This window comes from Xenopus laevis, chromosome 7L, assembly GCF_017654675.1.
Source record: "Xenopus laevis strain J_2021 chromosome 7L, Xenopus_laevis_v10.1, whole genome shotgun sequence".
Lineage (NCBI taxonomy): Eukaryota > Metazoa > Chordata > Amphibia > Anura > Pipidae > Xenopus > Xenopus laevis.
The window spans coordinates 15,359,025-15,382,292 of NC_054383.1; the positions used below are offsets into that span (position 1 = coordinate 15,359,025).

At 39.8% G+C, this 23,268-nt stretch overlaps 1 protein-coding gene across 4 annotated transcripts in view; it reads right to left on the reverse strand.

The window, feature by feature from the left end:
- The window catches only part of inpp5a.1.L (inositol polyphosphate-5-phosphatase A L homeolog), a 315,415-nt gene that overhangs the window by 66,737 nt on the left and 225,410 nt on the right, over nucleotides 1-23,268 (reverse strand). For 2 of the 4 annotated variants that reach the window (XM_041570266.1, XM_018225153.2), the window contains exons 9-10: nucleotides 20,930-20,989; nucleotides 8,972-9,056 (exon numbers count right to left, since the gene is read on the reverse strand). In XM_041570266.1, the coding sequence (XP_041426200.1) occupies nucleotides 8,972-9,056; nucleotides 20,930-20,989 (145 nt within the window). The remainder of the gene's footprint in view (nucleotides 1-8,971; nucleotides 9,057-20,929; nucleotides 20,990-23,268) is intronic. The other 2 variants (XM_041570268.1, XM_018225155.2) reach the window with 1 other exon arrangement.

Below are 23,268 nucleotides of genomic sequence, written 5' to 3' on the forward strand. Positions count from 1 at the left end.
TTCAATGGTTTGATAGTTATTTGTAAATGTAATTAGTATTTTAAAAAAAACACTACAGGTATGGGATCCGTTATCCGGAAACCCGCTATCCAGAAAGCTCAGAATTACAGAAAGGCTATCTCCCATAGAATCTTAATCAAATAATTCAAACTTTAAAATTGATTTCCTTTTTCTCTGTAATAATAAAACAGTAGCTTGTACTTGATCCCAACTAAGATATAATTAATCCTTATTGGAGGTAAAACCAGCCTATTGGGTTTACATTATTTTTTTTATTTTTTTTAGCAGACTTAAGGTATGGAGATCCAAATTATGGAAAGATCCTTTATCTGGAAAACCCCAGAGAGCACTTGAGAAAGGAGGTTGTACCTCCGAAACGTCGTGTGGAGATCTCAACAAAACAACCCTCAATGTCTGTTACCAATCCAAACGTCCTTTAATGACATGTGACCTGGCTTACGCACACAGATAGGTGGCCGTCAGACTTCCATGCCAAAACGCTGTCACTGATCCATGTTAGAAAAGAACATTCTGAATGGCAACAGGTGGACAGGGGTGGTTTGACCGCTGCTTATCCCCCCTGGAAACAATGTCACATGTACCATAGTCCTTATTTTACAATAGATATAAATGTCTAAAAGTGGCCATACAGGGGCCGATAAAAGCTGCCGACAGACTGTGTCGGCATCTTATTGGCCCGTGTATGGGGCCCCCCGACGGGCTTCCCCGATCCAGATCTGGCCGAAAGTCGGCCAGATCTCGATCAGATGGGACGAAAAATCCCGTCGGATCTCGGCCGCATCTATTCGTTGATGCAGTCCCGCGATCTGACCGCCCACTACTATTCGTTAGGATCCGATCGTTGGGCCTAGGGCCCACGATCGGATCAGCCCGATATTGCCCACCTCAAGGTGGGCATATCGGGGAGAGATCCGCTCGTTTGGCGACATCGCCAAACGAGCGGATCTCTCAGAGTATGGCCACCATAAGGGGCAGATTTATTAAAATGTGAGTTTTCAGTTAATAAATAAAAACATTCTATTCATTCCTATGGGATTTTTAATCCATTAGGAGCAGCAGAAGACTTCCCTACTCTTGGAGATACAGGGGATTTTTTCCCCTTTAGCTTGCTTTTATTATAGGATAAAAGCCAGACACAGCACTATAATTCCATGATTAAGCAGCAGACTACAGTGTGGCTAAAGTGATTTAACTACTGGTCACTTTCAATGCAAGCTCTCTCCTCTCTCAGTTCAATGAGGAAGTGATTAAGGTCTTATGCAGTCAGTGATATCCTGCCCTGGACAATTAATCCTTCTAAACCTCAAAGACACATTCATGGCTGGATCCTTAAGCTTGAAAGTTTTTCATTTAGCCTCGCCAACTTATCCTAGGTTCTACAAAAAGGTATATACATGTGTTATTAAAATATATATAGGTGTAGAAAAACCCTGTGTCTTAGGGTTTTCATTAATTTTAGAGAAAACCTCTTATCTACTAAGACAATATAGCTTACGCAGCAGCGGGCGACAAATCTCCTGAAAATGCATTGCCATTTCCGAAAATAGAAATTGCTGGCGGTATGTCCAACTGATCGCTAAATCACCTGAAGTTATCTTTGAAGGAAACTTTGGGCGATTGAGAGATCAGTTGGACATACAATGGAGAGGCATTTTAGCGAGATTTGTTGCCCGCAGCCGTTTCTAAAAAAAATCGTGGGTCGACAAATCTTCCCATGTGCCACTGCCCTAAATGAATTCCTATGCATACATATGAAAGGAGGTTGCCATGTTGTTTATGTCTCATTTTAAACAACATGGCAACAAACTGTGATGATTATAAAGAATGCTCAGGACCTGGTGTTTTTGGTAATAAGGGGTCTTTACTCAATTTGGATTTCTACACTGTAAGTCTGTTAGAAAATGATTAATCACATACAAGCTCATTGTAATCCGATCGTTTGGCCCTAGGGCTGAACGATCAGATTAACTTGATATCGCTCTGCCTTTGGTGGCCATATCTGGTTAAGATCAGCTTGTTTGGTAACCTTGCCAAACGAGCAGATCCTATCCTGTATGGCCACTTTTTCTGTCCCAATGGCACTGGTCTCATTGGGGGTAAACCCCTAGTTTAGTCAAACTCTTTGCCCCACATCATTGTATTTACAGCATATAACCCACACAAGGGTCAGTTTCATGAGGAGTCAATTTGCCTACTATTAATATTATTAATCAGGAGTGCTAGCCACTAAACCAGTCTGCTGGAATGAGGTATTGCAGACCTGTATAGTGTTCTCTAAAAGAAAATGCAAAATCTAAATAAAAATGCAGAATCTAAATTAAACTTTTTTTGTAAACGGCAATCCTACCAAGAGGGGTGATAAGATAACTGTATAAATATATAAGGGGATCATATAATAATCTAACTAATGGATTATAGTGATGGGTGAATAAATTCGCCAGGCGCTCCGCAGGTTATACATATATAGACTTAAAAGTTTGAACTTCATGGACATGTGTCTTTTTTAAGAGTACCATTTTATTCAGATAACAGCTTAAAGGAGAAGGAAAGCTACTGAAGCAGTGTATTGCCAATAGATGAGCCACATCAGTGCAAGCTATAACACTATATTTATTCTGTAGAATGCTTTACCATACCCGAGTAAACAGCTCTAGAAGCTCTCTCTGGTTTTTTTTTAGGATAGCAGCTGCCATATTAGCTTGGTGTGACATCACTTCCTGCCTGAGTCTCTCCCTGCTCACTCATAGCTCTGGGCTCAGATTGCAGCAAGAGCTGGGGAGAAAGGGAGGGGAGGAAACTGAGCATGCTCAAGCCCTAGCTCTTGAGGTTTATACTGAAAACAGGAAGTCTGATACAGAAGACCATGTGTACACAATAGAAAGAAAGAAATACTGTGTTTCTTTTGACAGAAGACTCAGAGCAGCATTACTTTGAGGGTTTACTGGTGTATTTATATAGAACTTTCTGATAAAGCTTACTTAATTTTAGGCTTTCCTTCTCCTTTAAATGTCTAAAAGGCCCCAACTTCCTATATGGCACAATAACATTTTGCGTATCGTTATTTGAGCGAGTGGAGTCTCTCCTAACATCCATCTAAATGATCTAAATCAATGAAAACTACATTCAAAAGAGGCCATAAAATGAGGAGCTATCGGGAAATGCATGTTCCTATCAGTCAGCAGTGGTGGGGGGGGGGGGGGGAGGAAAAGTAAGGCCTGGGACTTGTAGATTCTTTTGAGCCATCGATCACAATGAGTGTCAGCTATAGGTGATGAATAGCAGGTGTGGCAGAAGCAGACTATGCTTTCCATTGAGCAGAGAGACAGGAGCTGCTGGTACTGCTGTCATCCCTTTGTCATCCCGTGCCAGTCCGAGTCCTGCAGCTGCCAGTTGTCGCCGCATAAAGAATAAAACATACACTCTCAACAATCACAGCAGCATTTCTGAGCTGACTGACTGCATTATTAATTAGTTTAATAACGCTCATCCCTGTATATATAAAAAAAAATAATAATTGTATTTCATTTGTGTACGTTTTAATTATGGCTGAGGCAGCGCAATATCGGATGCGGCCGTCATCCTTTGTGTCCATCACTGTAACCGTGTTTATATTCGTTTGCATGTGAAAAGGACCGGGGTTGGGAATCCCTGCTGGGAATCAATAGGTTCTTAATATTTTAAGAGTGTCATCTTTTCCATCAAGCAGCCCCTGGAGACCCCTCGCTGCTGATAACAGTAATCTTTAGCTGTAGTCACAAATTAAAAGCAGGTTTATGACCAAATGCTACCAGTCCCCCCCTTGGGGGCTAGAAGTGTGGCAGCCTTATGACAATTCATTTACTCAGCCCATCCTCCTGGCCCGCTCCTCTTCTCAGATGATGGAGGGAGAAACAATTGCATCATTTAATTTACTATTGCAACAAGGATACGGCTCATTGGCCCCTCGTTGTTTTGAAGATGGATTTAATTAACCTCCAATGAATCTTGCCAGCAACGCGTGGCAGCATCAAGCCTGGAATCAGATATGTCACTGGTGCAGCTGAAGGAAAGGGTAATCAGCACTAAACCTGGCTCAAGGTTCTGATTAAAATCCTTGGCCCATGAATAAATTAGAAGGCAAACACAAAAGTACAATGCGACACAAACAGAGGTGCTAAACGATACAAAGGGCTAACTAACTCGCACTAAGGACATCGTCTTGTAATCTCGTAATGCTAACACCTAGAAGTGCCAATAGCAGTTTTTACTGAGAAATAAAAGAGCGGAACTTAACCCTAACACTCCATGTTTGTACCAGTGTTTAATACATGCTAAGTATTTCTGCCTACCACTTTCATTCCACTGAAAAATTAATGTTCCTCTGACATCAGTTAAACTTGTGTCTGGGCACTGATTGTCTCATTGCCATTTGGTTGCCCCACTTACTTTGACTAAACCTAGTATTACCCAGAATAGGGGTCTGCTGTTTAGCTGGGGATCTCACAAGATCCCATGCTCCTCAGAAGGTGGAATTACTCAGGCTAAGGGTGTGCTCTTTAGCTGGGGATCTCACAAGGTCCCATGCTTTTTGGAAGGTGGACTTATACAGAGTAAGGGTCTGCTCTTTAGTTGAGGCTCTGACAAGGTTCCATGCTCCTCGGAAGGTGGAATTACCCAGAGTAAGGGTCTGGTCTTTAGCTGGGGATCTCACAAGGTCTCATGCTCCTCAGAAGGTAATATTACCCAGAGTAAGGGTCTGCTCTTTAGCTGGGGATCTCACAAGGTCCCATGCTCCTCGGAAGGTGGTAGTACCCAGAGTAAGGGTCTGCTCTTTAGCTGAGGATCTCACAAGGTCCCATTCTATTTGGAAGGTGGAATTACCCAGAGTAAGGGTCTGCTCTTTAGCTGGAGATCTCACAAGGTCCCATTCTATTTGGAAGATGGAATTTCCCAGAGTAAGGGTCTGCTCTTTAGCCAAGGATCTCACAAGGTCCCAAGCTCCTCAGAAGGTAATATTACCCAGAGTAAGGGTCTGCTCTTTAGCTGAGGATCTCACAAGGTCCCATGCTCCTCGGAAGGTGGTAGTACACAGAGTAAGGGTCTGCTCTTTAGCTGGAGATCTCACAAGGTCCCATTCTATTTGGAAGATGGAATTTCCCAGAGTAAGGGTCTGCTCTTTAGCTGGGGATCTCACAAGGTCCCATGCTCCTCGGAAGGTGGCAGTACCCAGAGTAAAGGTCTGCTCTTTAGCTGGGGAGCTCACAAGGTCCCATGTTCCTCAGAAGCTTTGTATTACCCTGGCAGTAAGGGAAAAACTCAATCTAATACAATTGAAAAATGGTCAGCAAGTTCTGTAAAAAGTTAAAGAATGACTGACTTCTCCCACGCTTAATTAAGTTAAAATTTAGACATCATGGTCTTGGCTCCACCAAGAAGAACCTGTTAAGCTGTGAGTACTGCTATGCTATATATATTCAGACTGGCTGCTCTATTGTATTGACTTTAAGAAAGGCATTATTGAGGACATTTGCCTTCTAAGCATCTAGTCTAACCAACTTAATCTCATTAATTGGACCAAATTTATTTTTTTAAATTTGAGTATGTCAACATTAGACCATTCCATTTTAACATGGATATACACATTTTAAAGGACTGCTTAGGGTTAGTTTTTCTTTGGCAACTCATTTCTACTTTAATGTTCGGTTATAGCTAACCCGACTACTGCTTTACAACACTTAATATTTATTACTGGGTTTTCAGAACCCAGAACTTGTCAACTTAATGTCTCTTGAAAATGTTTTTAAATAAGAATAAGGGCATCCCCTACATATTTGAGATTCTTCCTTTAGTGCACAGTTAAAGGCTGTTCATTGCCCCCTGGAGGTAAGACCCTCCCTCACATGCCACAGCAAATCAATCAAGACCATCTGGAGCATGGAACAGTGCAGATTCACATGGAGAGGTCTTACTTGATAGTTTGCATTAGAGCACCATGAGTAGGCAGCTTTACACATCTACAGATGAGGGTCATGACCCTTGAGTAAATAAATGGAAATGTACAATGTCTATGGCAGTTTGCATCAAGCTTGGTTACTGTATAGTTAGAACAAACCAAAAGAAGGCCCAAAACAGAAGCCACAAAAATGTAAACTGTTCTGATGCAAATGTGTAACATTGCAGGTGGAGTTCTGGTTTCCTAGTCTGTTCAATCTTGTGTGGTCCTCTGGGGACCCAGCGGGAGGCAGGCGGCACATAGGGTGTTCCATTCAACTGCTCACTGGGAGATTGATTTTCAGTCACTTCAATTTCATAGAAATGCTCATTAAAACCAATGGCACATGGCGCGATCCTGGGCATTTGGCCACCCATTTAATAGCTCAGTGGATGCAGCTAAACTTCTGAAACCAATCCCTATTGATTCCAATTGCAAACAACTGACCAGAGGGTTCCCTCATGGGTCGGGTGACTCTGGTTGAATGATCATCGCCTATCGTAGAATTGCATCTCCCAGTTCCAGTCACTAGCCATTAAAATAATCAAGGAACCATTCTGGGTTACACCATTTTTTTTTTCTCATAGAAACGCACATAGGCTTTGGTTTCTGAGATATTTAGTATATTGGGGTGGTAAGTAATATGACTCCTGAAAACCACTCCCTGATTCTAAGCAGACACTTTTCTAGGTAAATATTGGCAGGCAAGCCAAGTACAAACTGCTATGGGGGTGATTTTGGGGTGATCAGGCCAGTGACACAAAAAAAAAAAAAATCAGCCCGGGTGTCACTGCCCTAAAGCATATCTTTAGCAGAAACTCTTTGCAACCAGAGCTTAGAATATTATAGAGCTACTGGCACATATAATTATGCTACAAGTAAAATGAAACGTATAATAAAAAAAACCACCTGTATGTCACAAAACATAAGCCTCCCCTGGCCTAAAAAAAAGGTAATTTAGAACAGGTTAATTATCCGAACGCTGGCATTGTTTAAATCAGCCATAAACAAGGTAAGTAACTATGAAAATGCAGAGCAAACACAGCTGGTGCAGCAGTGATTAGGGGAATAATGAACCAGTGATCTATGCCCACTATCTGGCCTGCAACAAAATAGACACAATTAAGAGAAGTGTGAAGGATCCAGCAATTGATTAGGTGTGCAAGGCAACAAAACAATGAAGCTCTGTTTATTCTATAGAGTTTCATGGCAGGGCCTTCTGTTAAAAGGGGAAGTATACCCTATTTGTAAGTAGGGTTAAAGCTTACTTTATTATGCTGGAATTGCTCATCTAAACCTATTGACCTCCATATTCAGCAAAGGGGAGCCTTGTTTAACTGACCCAAAAAGGGGTTGTTCACCTTTGAATAAATTAATTTAGCATAATGTAGAGAGTGCTATTCTGAGCCAATTAGCAACTGACTTTCATTTGCGGTTTTTGAATTTTTGAATTATTTAGCTTTCTATTCAGCAGCTCTCCAAGTCTTCAGTTTCAGCAATCTGAATAACATACTAAAAGTGAACCACCACCGTAACCAAAGTGAAAAAGTAACAAACTCTAAAAGTGCCATCTGCTAGGCAAATATGAAGAATGGTAAACCACTTTCTCGGTTTTTCGAGCAATACGTTTTGCAGAAAGCATATTTCAGAGGAGTGAGCTATTTCCAAAATATTTGGCAAAATCTAAAAAAACTATGAATTTGGTGATAAATTTTTCTTTTCAATTAATAATTTGAAACCCCCCCCCCAGTTATGACAAAAGCATTCTAGCCTGGTCCAATGACTAAATCCTTGTCTTCATAGAATGTGGTTTGACCCATTTATTTTCCGGTGTAAGTAGTAGACCGCTAGTATTTTACAGAGCTTATCTGTTATCTGCTGTGTAAATCATCCTCTTGTATTATGTGATGAGCCACTTTCATTGAAACTTCAGGCGACTTCGTAAATCGAAGCGCCGCGAGTGTATTGGCGCTGGCGTTTTCGCATTATAGCAGGCAGAAGGCAGGGGGAAGGGGAGATTGTCGTCCCGCAGAAGAGGCAATTAGTTGCCAGGCGACTAAATCTCCCAAAATCTGCTAGCTTTGTCGCAATGTGATTCTTTCTGTGCGGCTGTGGCGACAAATATCCTGAAAATGCCTCTCCTTTGCTGATAATTGAAATCGAACCTGCATATGCAAATTAGGGGCGGGGAGGGAAATTTCGTGACTTTTTGTCACAAAACCAGGAAGTAAAAAATGTTTCCCCCTTTCCACCCCTAATTTGCATATGCAAATTAGGATTCGGTTCGGTATTCGGCCGAATCTTTCACAAAGGATTCGGGGGTTTGGCCGAATCCAAAATAGTGGATTCGGTGCATCCCTAATTTCAATTATCAGCAATGGAGAGGCATTTTCGGGAGATTTGACGCCCACAACACGCATAAAAATAGTGGGTGCAAATCTTCCCGTGTGTCACTGCCCTAAATGGCACGAAGGTAAATCCTTATTGGAGAAGGACTATGGGGCACCTGTGGACAGGTCCAAACTGAGATTCAAAATAGGCCCTGGCATTGCAAATTCAAAAACAGCTTAAATAATAAATAAAACTTAACCCTTTAAGTAGGGTTTACCTTGCCTTGTATACATTACATGAATTACAAAGTGACAAAATTTCCTAGTTACTGGTGACATTTAGTGGACAGCAAAAGCAGACAACTAATTCACGCTACTGAAATGCAAATGAATATCTAGTAGGTATCGGAGTCAGATAATTTCCCATGTCAATGGTCTGTCATCAGGGCAACCAGAGCAGATGGTGGAAAAGAAGTATAAAGGTGACCCCTAAAATCTACCTAGGAACACTGAGCTCACAGACTGCCTGAAAAAGACAGCCTCTGCCATTTATGATAAACGACTCTGTACTCATTCATTTTAAAGGAGAAAAAAGTTATATTGGGAGAAAAAGTAAACTTTAAGATACATAAGGACAGAAATACAATACCTCTACCACCGATTTTAAATCCAGACGAAAGTTAAAATCTCCAAAGACAAAGAAGGGAACTTTTTCCAATCGATGGTCTGTAACACTGGAAAAAAGTAACATATTGACATTAGTTATACACATTCATGGTTCTATAAATATAATGCATACTACATGGCCAAACAGAAGCTTATAACAAAAATCCTCAGCACCTTTGGCCAACAGGAGATGCTGGGAGTTGTCATTTACAAACCACAACATGACTGAGATTTGCTAGAAGTCTTGGCACTTCTTGGTCGAATTCCTTCTGCCAGGCCGAAATGAATCCGAATCCTAATTTGCATATGTAAATAAGGAACGGGGAGGGAAATTTTTGTCACAAAACAAGGTTTTCCCCTTCCCACCACTAATTTGCATATGCAAATTAGGATTTGGATTCGGTTCGGTATTCGGCTTAATCTTTTGCTAAGGATTCGGGGGTTCGGCTGAATCCAAAATAGTGGATTCAGTTCATCCTTAATTTTTAAGCAAGGCCTGCTGGATAGCTCCACCAATATCTAGTGATGCCATGAGCTTTCCATGGACTCAGGGCACCCCTCAATGCATGTACTGCCCAGGAATCGGGGAATGAAGTCTCCTGGAAGGAGGGGATTGGGGCCCAAAATGTAATCCCATACTGCAACCTTGTGATGCAGGGGCAATAAGGAAAAAGGTAAAGGCCAAAAAACAAATGTGAAATATTGTCCATGACTTGAAATTCTTGTACTCAATTCATTTGAAATGAAAGAACAAGAAACAACTCCAAAAAAGGAGCTGATCCAAGAAATTAGGATACTTAAAGGGGTTCTGTCATAATTTATGATGTCGTTTTTATTTCTAAATTACACTGTTTACAAAGCAAATAATTCACTCTACAATATAACATTTAATTCCTGAACCAGCAAGTGAATTTTTTTTATAGACAGCCTCATTGCACCCCCGCCTAACGGTTTTACAAATTAGTGGTGAGCACAACTTTCTCTTGTTTGTTATAGTGAATTTTTTTTAGTTGTAATATTGGTGTGTAGGTGCATCTCAGGTCATTTTGCCTGGTCATGTGCTTTCAGAAAGAGCCAGCACTTTAGGATGGAACTGCTTTCTGGCAGGCTGTTGTTTCTCCTACTCAATATAACTGAATGTGTCTCAGTGGGACCTGGATTTTACTATTGAGTGCTGTTCTTAGATCTTCCAGGGAGCTGTTATCTTGTGTTATTGAGATGTTATCTGGTTACTTTGCCATTGTAATGCATATGCAGTGCAGCATTAAAGAGTGACCGAGCTTATCAGAGCATAAGTCACATGACTGGGGGCAGCTGGGAAACTGACATGTCTAGCCCCATGTCAGATTTAAAAATTAAATATAAAAAAATCTGTTTGCTATTTTGAGAAAAGGATTTCAGTGCAGAATTCTGCTGGAGTAGCACTATTAACTGATGCGTTTTGGGGAAAAAAATTCCATGACCGGATCCCTTTAAGCTGCTGCACCTTCAGTCATGTACAGCAGCCTGTTGACACAACTGGAGGAGATTTCACCCTATTATTTGTCCATTTACAATCAAAACAACATACTTCTCTTGAAGCTTTGAGAAATATAAACAGCATTCACAAAAACATGTAAAACTGAAAAGCGTGATCTCAAAAACCTTTTAGTACCCCAACCCTTCGCATGATGCTAACCTTAAAGGGAGGGGAAGGAACGTGGCGTTTGCCAGTTTCAGTAATTCATTTCGATTTTTGGCATTGCTCAAGGTCATTTACAGCTAACATAAAAATAATGAATGTTTCTGAAGTGGCAGAAAGAAATGAGGAACGGCTTTTTAAATAAATTGATTTTTCAAGGAAGGTATGTGCAGCTAATTTTTCCCCAAAGTCGTTTTTTTCAGAATTGACAGTTCTTGCCAAAGAAGAGCCACTTACGGCTTGTTAACTAAATGGATATCAGAAGTCAGTAATGATGGAGTCAAGAGAGACTGGACCAGACACACACACATACCCAAAAAAAATCAGTTAATTAAACCTCAATTACATTACTGTTACACATTTAAGGATTTCATAAAAATGAAATGTTTCACCTCATTTATGAAGATCATGAACTGCCCCCAAGAGATTACCACAAAAAGAATAACGATGGCAGGGGGAAAAAAACACAAGAAAAGCATTCCCATTGGAGCAGCCCAAACTCTATTTGGAAGAAAAGCTAGTTGCCCCATTCTAGGGAGCACAAGTAGCCCCTTCTGAAGCCCCATATTCGACACTGCCATATATCTATAGGGACTCCTTAGGGCACTACAAGTATCCTTTTATACAAATAATTGCTCCTGTTCAGAAGAAGCCCGGTCTTTATCTGTTTCTCTAGAAGCCATAAAGCTGAAGATGGGAAATTAAGTTAAAATAGCCACAAGTGGTGTAACCAGATCAGGAGTGCCCATACTTTACTAATGCAGGTCTACTTTTAGGGATGTTGTCCCATTATGATCTACATCCATAAAATAATTGCTAGCATTCTGTTCCATGGAAAATATTAAATATTATATTGATTTATGAGAGAATTTATATTGCTATATTTAACAACTATTTCTTAGGTAACCTTAACGTAATAAATATCCGAATGAAAAGCATGAAATAAGAGGGTGATATAGACAAGCTGTTTGTTGACATAGTCTCGAGATCTACTGATCACCAGCTAAAAGTCTACTGGTAGATTCCGATCTACCTTTTGGGTACCCCTCAACTAGATGATACTGGGCCCCACAGCAAAGTAATTTTAGGGCCTCCAACCTACCCAGAGGTTTCACCAATATATGTTGAAATTGTTCATTAATTAGGTCCTCTTGAGCCTCCCTACACCTCCTGGGCCTCCTTGCAGCCTCCGGGTCTGGTTACTCTGTAGTTTGGCCCCTGGTATCAACAGATGCAAAGTTTGCTCCAGGTCTAATAATCCATTTGAATATGCAAATTAGGGATGGGAAGGGGAAAACATTTTTTTACTTCCTTGTTTTGGGACAAAAAGTCACGTGATTGCCCTCCCTGCCCCTAATTTGCATATGCAAATTAGGATTTGGTTCAGCCGGGCAGAAGGATCCCGAACCGAATCTTCGATTCGGTGCATCCCTAAATATTGCACACTATATTACCACACTATGTGGCGTCAAACCAGTGGCGTAATTTGAAAGATCTTTCTGGGGTCTGGCGCACAAAGTGCCTGCTGAAGGGTACCCCCTACCACTCTTTCAATTCTTTAAAGGGGTGGTTCACCTTCAAGCTAACTATTATTATGTTATTGAATGGCCAATTGTAAGCAACCTTCTATTGGTCATCATTTTAATTTTTTTTATAGTTTTTTTTAATCATTTGCCTTCTTTTTCTGACTCTTTCCAGCTTTCAAGTAGGGGTCACTGACCCCATCTAAAAAACAAATGCTCGGTAAGGCTACAAATGTATTGTTATTGCTACATTACTGGTCTTTCTACTAAGGCCTTTCCTATTCATATTCTTCACCACCAGGGATTTTAATTGCTAACCTGGGACCATGGGATAGAGTGCCTCTCCAAAAAATAAAAATTCTAGAACAAGGTGCTTTCTGTTACAGTGCCGTACAGCCATCTTCTTTTTCCCAGGGATCTCTTGCACTTCCCTGGCCGGTGTATGTGCAGTAAGGGGGCCATTGGAAACACTATTATATTGACCACTCTAATAAAAAGTACCCTGACTCATCATGTTTTTTTTTGAGAAGAGGAGTGGCGGTCCAGTGTTCCAGAGTAGTGATTACAGCTACTGCCTAACAAATTTGGACCCCAGTAAATTTGGGTTCCATTCTTTAAACTTCATTGTCGCTGGTGAAGTCTTGACAAGAGCTCATTCACAATGGGCACATTTGAACTAATGCAGCAACCCATGGCAACCAATGTTTTGCTTGTATTGTTCTTCTTGCAGCTGCCTGAACAAAGGTAATCACAGATTGGTTGATGCGGTTCATTTGCTCCAGGTTAAGGTGGCCATACCACAGCCTATCCTTCCCCAATGCATCCTGACAACATCCCTTTTTACTAGATCATATTATATTGATATCATATTAAAACAAAAACTTAATTTTGCTTTGTTTTTGAATTCTGAACAGTCAGGTTGCTAGGGTAATGGATACCCTAGCAACCAGATAACAGTTTGAATTTGAAGCTGAAGCAAAACAAAACCAAGCTTAAACCATAAAAAAAAGCATAAAATATGAAAAAGCATAAAATATGAATACCAACTGAGAATTATTCCAGAACTACAGACTATACCATAAGGAAAGTTAATTTCAGAGAAAATCTGTGCATGTCACAATACGGCATTTTCACCTGTTTCGTAGCTCTACATTTGATGGGGAGACGCGCGCCTGATTGCAGGAATTGGTACAATAAAAACTTAGAGTTAGATTTTAAAGATTAGTGTCAGGAAAAATGTGCCGCTTATACCCAAAATAAATACTAAAAGCGGAGATAAATTAAAGTGGCTCCAGCCATTTTGCAGCTTTATGGCTGCAGCTAAAGATTTCAGGAATGCTATTACATGAAGAAGCCATAAGTTCTCCCTCTCAGGACATCCATTGGTCCACAACAACAAATGCATCATAACAATAAGCGGCAGGATAGCGTGATTCATGCCACAAAGGGTGAACAGAAGGTTAACTAGTAACAATGTTATCTGGGTATAAAGATATCCTCATACATCACAGACTGCTCTAACAGGCAAATTTCCTAATGAAACCAGATCTCTGAAACTGATTCAGTGGCAGAAAAAGTGCAATGTGTAATTTGCACCCCCCTCCCCAGGCTCTAACTCCAGCCCTCCAGTGCCACTGTATATTTTGGGGGAACATTACTGTTTATAGCACTCAAGTGATGTCACAACGGGTGACAAAGTCTTATTGATAGAATGCTGCAGAGGTGATATCACAATAGCTCCCTTCTATCATTAATATATATAGCACATTTTAAAAGTATGAGGCAACAGTTAATTTTCTGATTGCTTAAAAAAAGATCACTAAGTACCAAAGGAGTTTATTAATTCACATTTCTTTGAGTAGCAATAGAGAGGCCTTCCTATGGTCTACACCAGGGATCCCCAACCTTTTGAACCCATGAGCAACATTCAGAAGTAAAAGGAGTTGGGGAGCAACACTAGCATGAAAAAGGTTCCTGGGGCGCCAAATATGTGCTTTGATTGGTCATTTAGTAACCCCTATGTGGATTTTTGAGGTTCTCTTTGGCAGTACACCTGGTTTTTATGCAGCCAAAATGTGCATCCAAGCCTGGAATTCAAAAATAAACACCTGCTTTGAGGCCACTGGGAGCAACATCCAAGGGGTTGGAGAGCAACATGTATCTGACGAGCTACTGGTTGGGGATCACTGGTCTACACAGTGTACACCTCTAAGTTAAAAAAAAGCACTGGAATATATCTCTCAAGAGCCATGAATATCCTGTAAAACAAATCCTTATAAATGTTGCTTAGTGATGTCATCGGTTATAATCGGAGCTTAGTGATGTAATTTCTGTCACATGACTTACTGAAACTTGTGTATTCTAATAAATAATGCACCCCCCTGTTCTACAATATGACGATATTAGAAGTCACCTCAGAGTTCCATGACCTTCAGCCTCATGTTTTTATATGGTCATGGAACTCCTCAGTAACTTATAATATCCTTATATTTTACAATAGGGGGTATTTTATTCACTATATATTACACGAGTCATAAATACCATGTAAATTATATCCTTATAAACAGTGCTTAGAGATGTAATGTCTGTCACATGATTCACTGATAAATAATGCACCCTGTTGTAAAATATAAGGATATTAGAAGTCACATCAGAATCCAATTAGCTTTATGGTCATTATATGGTGATGGAACTCCTTGGTGACTTGTAATATCCTTATATTTTACAATACATTATTCATTATTTAAACAACAGTTAGTTTTAGAAAACTTATACATTTCAGTTTCCAAAGCTGACAACATTTGTTGGAATTTCTAGTTCAACTTGAAAACTGCAATTTGCAGGGGAACATAATATAATAAAATGCCATATAAAATATGGATGCACCGAATCCAGGATTCGGCCAGGATTCTGCCTTTTTCAGCAGGATTCAGATTCGGCCGAATCCTTCTGCCCAGCCGAACCAAATCCTAATTTGCATATGCATATTAGGGGCAGGGAGGGAAATCGCATGACCTTTAGTCAGAAAACAAGGAAGTAAAAAATGGTTTCCCCTTCCCACCCCTAATTTGCATATGCAAATCTTTAGCAATGGAATGCCGAATCTTTAGCAAAGGATTTGGGGGTTCGGCCAAATTCAAAACAGTGAATTCTGTGCATCCCTAATATAAAATAATCTGTGGAGCATTTGGACAGACTGGAAGTCACATGTGGCCCACTCACCTAAAAATGGACAAGAAGATTGACAACTACACAAACATCATAGTGGTGATAATGATGACTAAAGGGTTAAAATTAAGTTATATTAATCTTTTACTATCTAGAAGTTTTTGTTCCTTTTTTCTTTTTTTTTTTTTTTTTTAAATGGTGACCACCAAAAATCATCTCCTGTCCAATAAAACCAGTGTTTATAAAAGAGAACTCTAATCTCTAAAGCGGTTTTACATTTTAGCTATTCCCAGACTCAGTGAGAAAGGCTCAAGCTGAGGACCCTGTGCTGGAATCTCTCACTATACATTTTCTTGGAGAGAATAAAAAAAGAGCAAATAAATGAGCAATGTAAAAGTGGGACGTGGCAGAGCATGATTCAATGTGACAAGGGGCACACTGATTTGGCTAAACATTCCTTAGGGCACTTTGTAAGGAGGATCAGCTGCATTATTCCCTTAATAGCCATGGCTAATGCAATAGCCCAGAGGGCTTTGTCCCAGGGAAAGGTATCAGCTGCAGGTCAGAAGGTAACATACTGTTTACACGATTATTTCCTAAAGCACTTATCTAGCATTCGGTGTGAAAGTTGACTTTACTTTTTGTTAGGAGCCCTCAAGAATTGAAGGAATGGGAAAAATTAGCCACACTGAGTTGGACCTGAATGAATTGAGGTGGGAGGTCTGTGAAAGCCCCTCTGTGGCTCTCAGCGGGATACCTTATTAGTCGCGTCATTGCAGTTCATTCAAGCAAACCACAACAGTGTCACCAACATTCCCACACAAAGACAAAGTTCTTCACACAGTCTATAAACATGCTTTCTCTGGCCAATTCATCCTGCCTTGACACCGCTCAAAAAGTTCACTCTCTCTTTTTAAACACAGTTAAAAAAAAAAATTACATACAAGCAAGAACCATGCATGGACGATTTTCACAGAGCAGAAGCAACTTGCAAGACAGGCAAAAAAAAGGTTATTTTCCCAATAATGCTTTTTTTTTTGTAAAAAGGAGAAAAGGCCACATGTTTGCATTCCCATAAACAGAAATTAAATGTAACTACATTGAAGAGATGTTTGGAAGATTTTTCTTTGGCAAAGTTTTACAAAATAAAAAAAATTACAAAAGCATTTGTGAACCAAGGGAATAAATCATTCTCAAACATGGGTACTGTGGAAAGACAGCAATGCCAATTTGCAAGGTCTCAAGAGTTGCCAAGCAACCGTTTGGGGGCTCTGTAATCGGATAGTGGGGTTGTGGCCTTGTTTTCAGAAGCAATTTAATTGGTTGTATTCAAATGGATGTTAAAACCTATGTTCCCATCATTTGAGATGGTTCACACAGACAAAATAAATAAATAAAGGAAGCTTTTCACAGCTTTTATCTGCCCCACTAAATGCAACAGCTGATACCTTTAATTTCTTTGACTATATATATATATCAGCTGCAATCTGTTATATGTAATGTATTTCATTACATTACATATAACAGATTGCAGCTGATCGCTCTAAAGGAAATATTCATCCAATGCCTCCCATAATCCCACTTGTGTTTGAGAGAGGTCAGTGCCTGCTAGAAAGTGACTGGGGCCTTAGTTTCTCTCTTGAACAATGCAGGTCTCTACAAAAAATAAAAGCACTCATACAGATAAAGTCTTTTTAATACGAATTGGCTAAACACATAAACCAAAGTGCATGCGCATATGGAAATAACAGAGCTGTGTCTTTTACTTTCACTTCCTGTTACAGGGATGACCTGCATTATTTCCTGTCAGGTGATCAGTGAGTGACACAGATCACTACAAAATGGTGGCTAAATGCAAAAGATGAAAAAGGGCCATAATTACTGATATTTAAATATCAATTTAATAAGATTGTTTAACAGGTCAGTTAATTGGATATAATGATCTGTTTTTCAAGTTTATGTTGAAGACATATAGGTGTCCATTTTGTGAAATTCATAAAAATTGCCTCAGTTCTTCACCTATTACAGTTCCCCGCAACACAATTTCTGGAGTTTTGTTTACATAATGGCATTGGTGATCGAATTTTCCTCATTATTTGGAGATAATTCTGGTGCGAGTCTTTAGAAAGCCGTGCAACACAGCTTACGCAGCAAGGATGCAAAAATAACCGATATATGTGTGTACCATTATCATCGTTCTCCTGAAATGCTTGAGAAATGTTCCATTTATATATTATTATAAAAATGTCTGTCATACGCAATAGGAAAATACTTTTATATCCCCTTTTACTGAAGCTAAAATATATACACTATATATATAAGTGAAAAAATCTCTTTAATAGACTACTGTAGGTCCTAAATACAGTGCAATACAGAAACATTGTTTTTTTTAAATTTTGTAAGGAAAAAAACATGAAAACTGCATCATTTACAAAAATTTAAAAAAAAATAGAAAATAAGAATTTAAAACAAATGAGTGCTTCAGTTGGGAAAAAGGAGCTTGAACCAAATATTTAAGCAGAGATTCAGATGGCTAAGTCTTTAATCCTGTTTGTTTTTGCTTCCCGGAGCCTTTGAACCAGCAGCGTCCATTTAAATATGAATCTTCCGAAAATGCTAGGGCCTGATTGTTGAGAGTCAGGTCACTTAGCATTGTGTCAGATCAGAAAGGTGCAGAGAGGGCTGCGCAAAGTTAGGCACAATAGGGATTTTTGCATTCCAGCTATGTGCAAAGTATCACTGGAACACCCAGCTGGCCACTTGGACAACAAAGAAGACTTTCACTAGCCAAAGTTACTGGGAAGTAAAGGTCGCCTGAAGGTTACTGGACCAAGACATGTCCCCAGTGATAATCAAGTATGAGCTTTTTTTTAAAAAAAAAAACAAAACATTATTTTTATATACTATAAGAAACATTTTGAGCGATAAAAAGAAGTTTGAAATTTTTAAAGGGGAAACTTCAGCCACCTGTAAAAATTTAATTCTTAGCACTATTCCAATATGCATTAACATTTTTCAATTATTTTTCAATGAATTTGAATTTGTAATTTAGAACAATGTGTCAGAAGTCAGTTCTCCTCTAGGGCTGGTAATCAGTTGGCTTCTGCCACTCTGAGTCAGAAGCAAGACTGCAGAGCACATACACTGCTTTCAACAGAAATTACATTTACAAATAACTTTAGAAGCATTAAACATTTTTATTTACTGTATTATTGCTTAAAATTACATTTTTCTTTTGTTGCACAAAACAGATTGTGGGTGGAGTCCCCCCTTTACACACATCTACTGAAGGGCAATCACAAACCAGAGGCAGTATATAAGGCTACTAAATGTGTCTATAATAGGGATGCACCGAATCCACTATTTCTGATTTGCCCACACCCCCGAATCCTTCGCGAAAGATTCGGCCGAATACCGAACGGAATCCTAATCCTAATTAGCATATGCAAATTAGGGGTGGAAAGGAGAAAACATTTTAACTTCATTGTTTTGTAACAAAAAATCACGCAATTTCCCTCCCCATCCCTAATTTGCATATGCAAATTAGGATTCGGTTTGACCGGGTAGAAGGATTCGCCCGAATCTGAATCCTGCTGAAAAAGGCCGAATCCTGGCGCATCCCTAGTCTATAATATAGGCGTGTACAAATAATATACATGGTGAACAAGAGATGAAATAATAAAATGTCTTAAAATACATTTAATTATATTTCTTTAAAAGCTTTATCTTGAGTGGTGTGTTCCATTAATAGGGTCTAATACATCATCAGCCTAATGAGTACACTTAGTGGTAGATATATCAAAATGTGAGTTTAGATTTTAATAAATAAAAACTCACCCACGTTCTGTTCATTCCTATGGGATTTTTATAAGCATATTTATCAATGGGTGAAAGTTAAAACTCACCATTTGATAAATACGCTTTCAAAAATCCAGTAGGAATGAATAGAACATGGGTGAGTTTTTATTAGATAAAATCTAAACTCACATTTTGATAAATCTGTCCCTTAATATGTGAGAGGAAGCTGCCATATTGCTTCCTTCTGCCAAAGCATTCAGTGACACTGTTACCCCTAGGGTTGCCACCTGTCAGGTTTTGAACCGGACAGCCCGGTTTTTTGAAGGGCTGGCCGGGTTTTCCGAATTAGGAAAGCAGTGCAAGATTCCCTATTATTGATGCAGCCATTGGCCAATTGCTGATCACCGTATATAGAATTTAATTAAAAGTAGGGAGGGGTGTATGTATGGATGCTGGGTTTTCATTTGGAGGGGTTGAACTTGATGGACACTTTGTCTTTTTTCAACCCAATTTAACTATGTAACCATGTCATAGCCACATAGCGCATCATGGATCCACCCCGTTACGTCACGTCCCTACCCGGAGTCAGAACGGGCAAAAGGTGGCAACCCGTGTTACCACTCAGATGAGCTGCACCAGAGCCGGGCCAGCCTGGCCAGGAGCCCTAGGCAACCTGGCCGGTCGCGGTGCCGGCTGGAAGTACGCATACGTGCAAATTGTCGCTCACACAAAGAGAGAGGGGACGCAGCAAAGAAGGTACGTGCCTGGCGCCTCCAGCTTTGCACCATAGGCACATGCCTGCTCTGCCTACCCCTACTTCGGGCCCTGAGCTGCACAGAGAAAATCCAAAATGAACAACTTAAAATTTTAGGGCACTAGAATGCATGCGTTAACAGTGCCCATTCTTTCCCACGGGACCTACAACAACAGGACCACATTGAATGCACATGAGATGCAACAGGAAGCCTAATTTAAAGCTGTAATTCCTCATCATGTGACACATATACAACTAGTTGCTGCAAGTTTAAAGTTCAGCTAATCTAGAAGTTTTATATTATTTGCATTGTCTTTTATCCTTTCCTTAAAGGATTTTGTGCAAAATATGAGTATTGGCAACTGTCCAGACTGAGGGTGCGCACGAGATTTAGTTTAAAAGCAGGAAGGGTAACACCTTTGTCTGGCCAGTTGATCTTATGTTACAAATCGTCTAGTGTTATGTGTACACATAACTGTTTCTTTTGAAAAGCTAGCTTATTTCAGGTTTTATAGTGACTCCTAGTGGAAACCCTAGATATGAGTTTTTATTTAAAAAAAATAAAATCGGAATGATCTAAATAGATACAAATACGCCCAATAACCAGAACAGAACTATTCGACTTCACACATACATATTCCCATTCTATATTTATGATGGTGGTTGTGGGAATGGCAGCTGGGGAGTCGGACTGACTCATTCCTTGGAGTCTGGAGGGCAGCAGTTAAAACTTTTAGAGTTATAGCAAAGCAGAGAAGGATATTGAAGGGGAAACAATACCCCCCCTATTTCATATGAACTCATCCAGTTTGGTGGTTAAACATCATCTGAACTGCCATAACTAAATATATTAAATAAAGAATATATAAAATTATATAATATATAAAGATAACATTTATACAGACACACATAATTCCTTAGACTGTGATAAACTATTATGGTCTGCCAATGACTCAGGCCACATTTCCCCTCCCCCCACCCAGATAGGCTGTCAGTCCCATTCAACCCCTCCCTCACCTTGTTCCATGTTGAAGTGATGGATTCTGGGACTTGAAGTCTCTCTGCATTCCAGAGAATCTGTGCAAAATGAACCATTATTATTATACGAAACACAGCAAACTGTATCAGGTGCTAAATTCTTTTTGCACAAGTAGGTTTTATTATTTTATCCTAAAAAAAAAAAAGCTTAATGTGCTTGCTAAACCTTCCAAAAAACCCCCCAAAAATAATGCAACAATGTTATGTGTCGGTAGTGCACTGCAAATTGCTGGAATCTGCAAATTAGAGCAGGTGATATCTATCTGCCAGTGACTCACAGCAGGAGTGTGTTGGTTGCACCTAAAAAAAGTTAGGTTGAGGAACCCACAAAAAAAAAATCTAAAAACTTATACACAACCATAAAGTATTTCTAAAATAGAATTATTAAACATTACGCTAGACTACTGAGAACACAATGCCAGATATATTAATTCTGAGCAGTTTTCTGTATTTTATTTTGCTTTTGATTGTTTCGCTTGCAATTTGAAAAATCCACAAGGTTCTCTACTGAGTCATAGCTAAAATTAGTCTATTCAAGTACAAACATCACCATAACTATGTTACAATAAACATTGTGCTGATTAAATGTGCCTGAAGCTGATCCAGTCCTGGCTACTACCACATATACTCCTGGTGAGCAATTTGTGCCAGGGAGTAGATGTGAAGAGGAGGACAATGACACTCGCTAACTGCTATGCCTTAGGAATGCTGGTAAGGCGGGAACAGGTCCAGGTTGTAGAGGTTAAGGATGAGGACTAACTTCATTCCTGAACCAGCAAGTGTATTTTATAGTTGTAATATTGGTGTGTAGGAGCCATCTAAGGTCATTTTGCCTGGTCATGTGCTTTCAGATAGAGCCAGCACTTTAGGATGGAACTGCTTTCTGGCAGGCTGTTGTTTCTCCTACTCAATGTAACTGAATATGTTGCAGTGGGACCCAGATTTTACTACTGAGTGCTGTTCTTAGATCTACCAGGCATCTATTATCTTGTGTTAGGGAGCTATCTGGTTACCTTTCAGTTGTTCTGTGGTTAGGCTGCTGGGGGTGGGGGAAAGGGAGGGGGTGATATCACTCCAACTTGCAGTACAGCAGTAAAGAGTGACTGAAGAGCACAAGTCAAATGACTGGGGGCAGCTGGGAAACTGACAATATGTCTAGCCCCATGTCAGATTTCAAAATTAAATATAGAAAAATCTGTTTGCGCTTTTGAGAAACCGATTTCAGTGCAGAATTCTGCTGGAGCAGCACTATTAACTGATACATTTTGAAAATAACTTTTTCCCATGACAGTATCCCTTTAAAGGAGAATTCAACCCGTATTTAAAAAAAACCCTACCCCCCAACCCTACATAGACCCCCCTCCCTGCTCCCCCCAGCCTAGGTGTTTATTCTGGGTAAATGCCCCTAACTATTTTCTTACCCCTCGGTGCAGATTCAGGGCATCGGAGTTCTCAGGCGACATCTTCTTCTCTTCGATCTTTGGAATGAAAGCGGTGTATTGGCGCATGCGCAGTTGGAGCATTCTTCTGCTTCGCGACAACTGCGCATGCGCCAAAAGTCACTGAAATTACTTAAGTGAAGGAAGAAGACCTCAAAGATTACCAAAGTGCCGGAAGATGCCACCCGTGAACTCTGATGCCCTGAATCTGAACCGAGGGGTAAGTAAAGAGTTAGGGGCATTTATCAGGGGTAGCAGCTAGGCTGGGGGGAACAGGGAGGGGGTCTATGTAGGGTAGGGGGGTAGGGTTTTTTTTCATTAAGGGTTTAGTTCTCCCTATATCTATCCATATATCGTCATGGAACATGATTTGGCCAGACACATTTAGGAGAGAAATATGTTCCTCTTTTGCACTGAATACTCTGATATAAAAGTTTAAAATTATTAATAACATCAAACCATTTCCACAGGTTGAAGCCTCAAACGAGAAGACGAAAGTTGTTGTCAAGAAGAGAAGGTAATTAATTTGGCACTTTAGAGGATTTGCCCGGCTACTTGACATAAAGCGCTTTGTCTATTTTTAATTTCAGCAACGCCGGTTGGTGGAAAAATAATGGCTTGGTTTTGTTAAATTAATGGCCTTGTCAGCCGCTATTTAGGTGAAAAGGAAAACCCTATCAATTTAATATACTTAATTCACGAGAGGAAAAAAAAACCATGGTAAGAGATATAACATCTCATTTTCCTGAGAGTAAGAGATGTGACTTTTTTTGCTATGCCTGGTATTCTTTAACATTGTACATAGGATTATTATCATTATTATCAAACCCAGACGTCACTGTTAATAAAAAGCTTAGGGTGGGTTTGGATCCAGGCAAC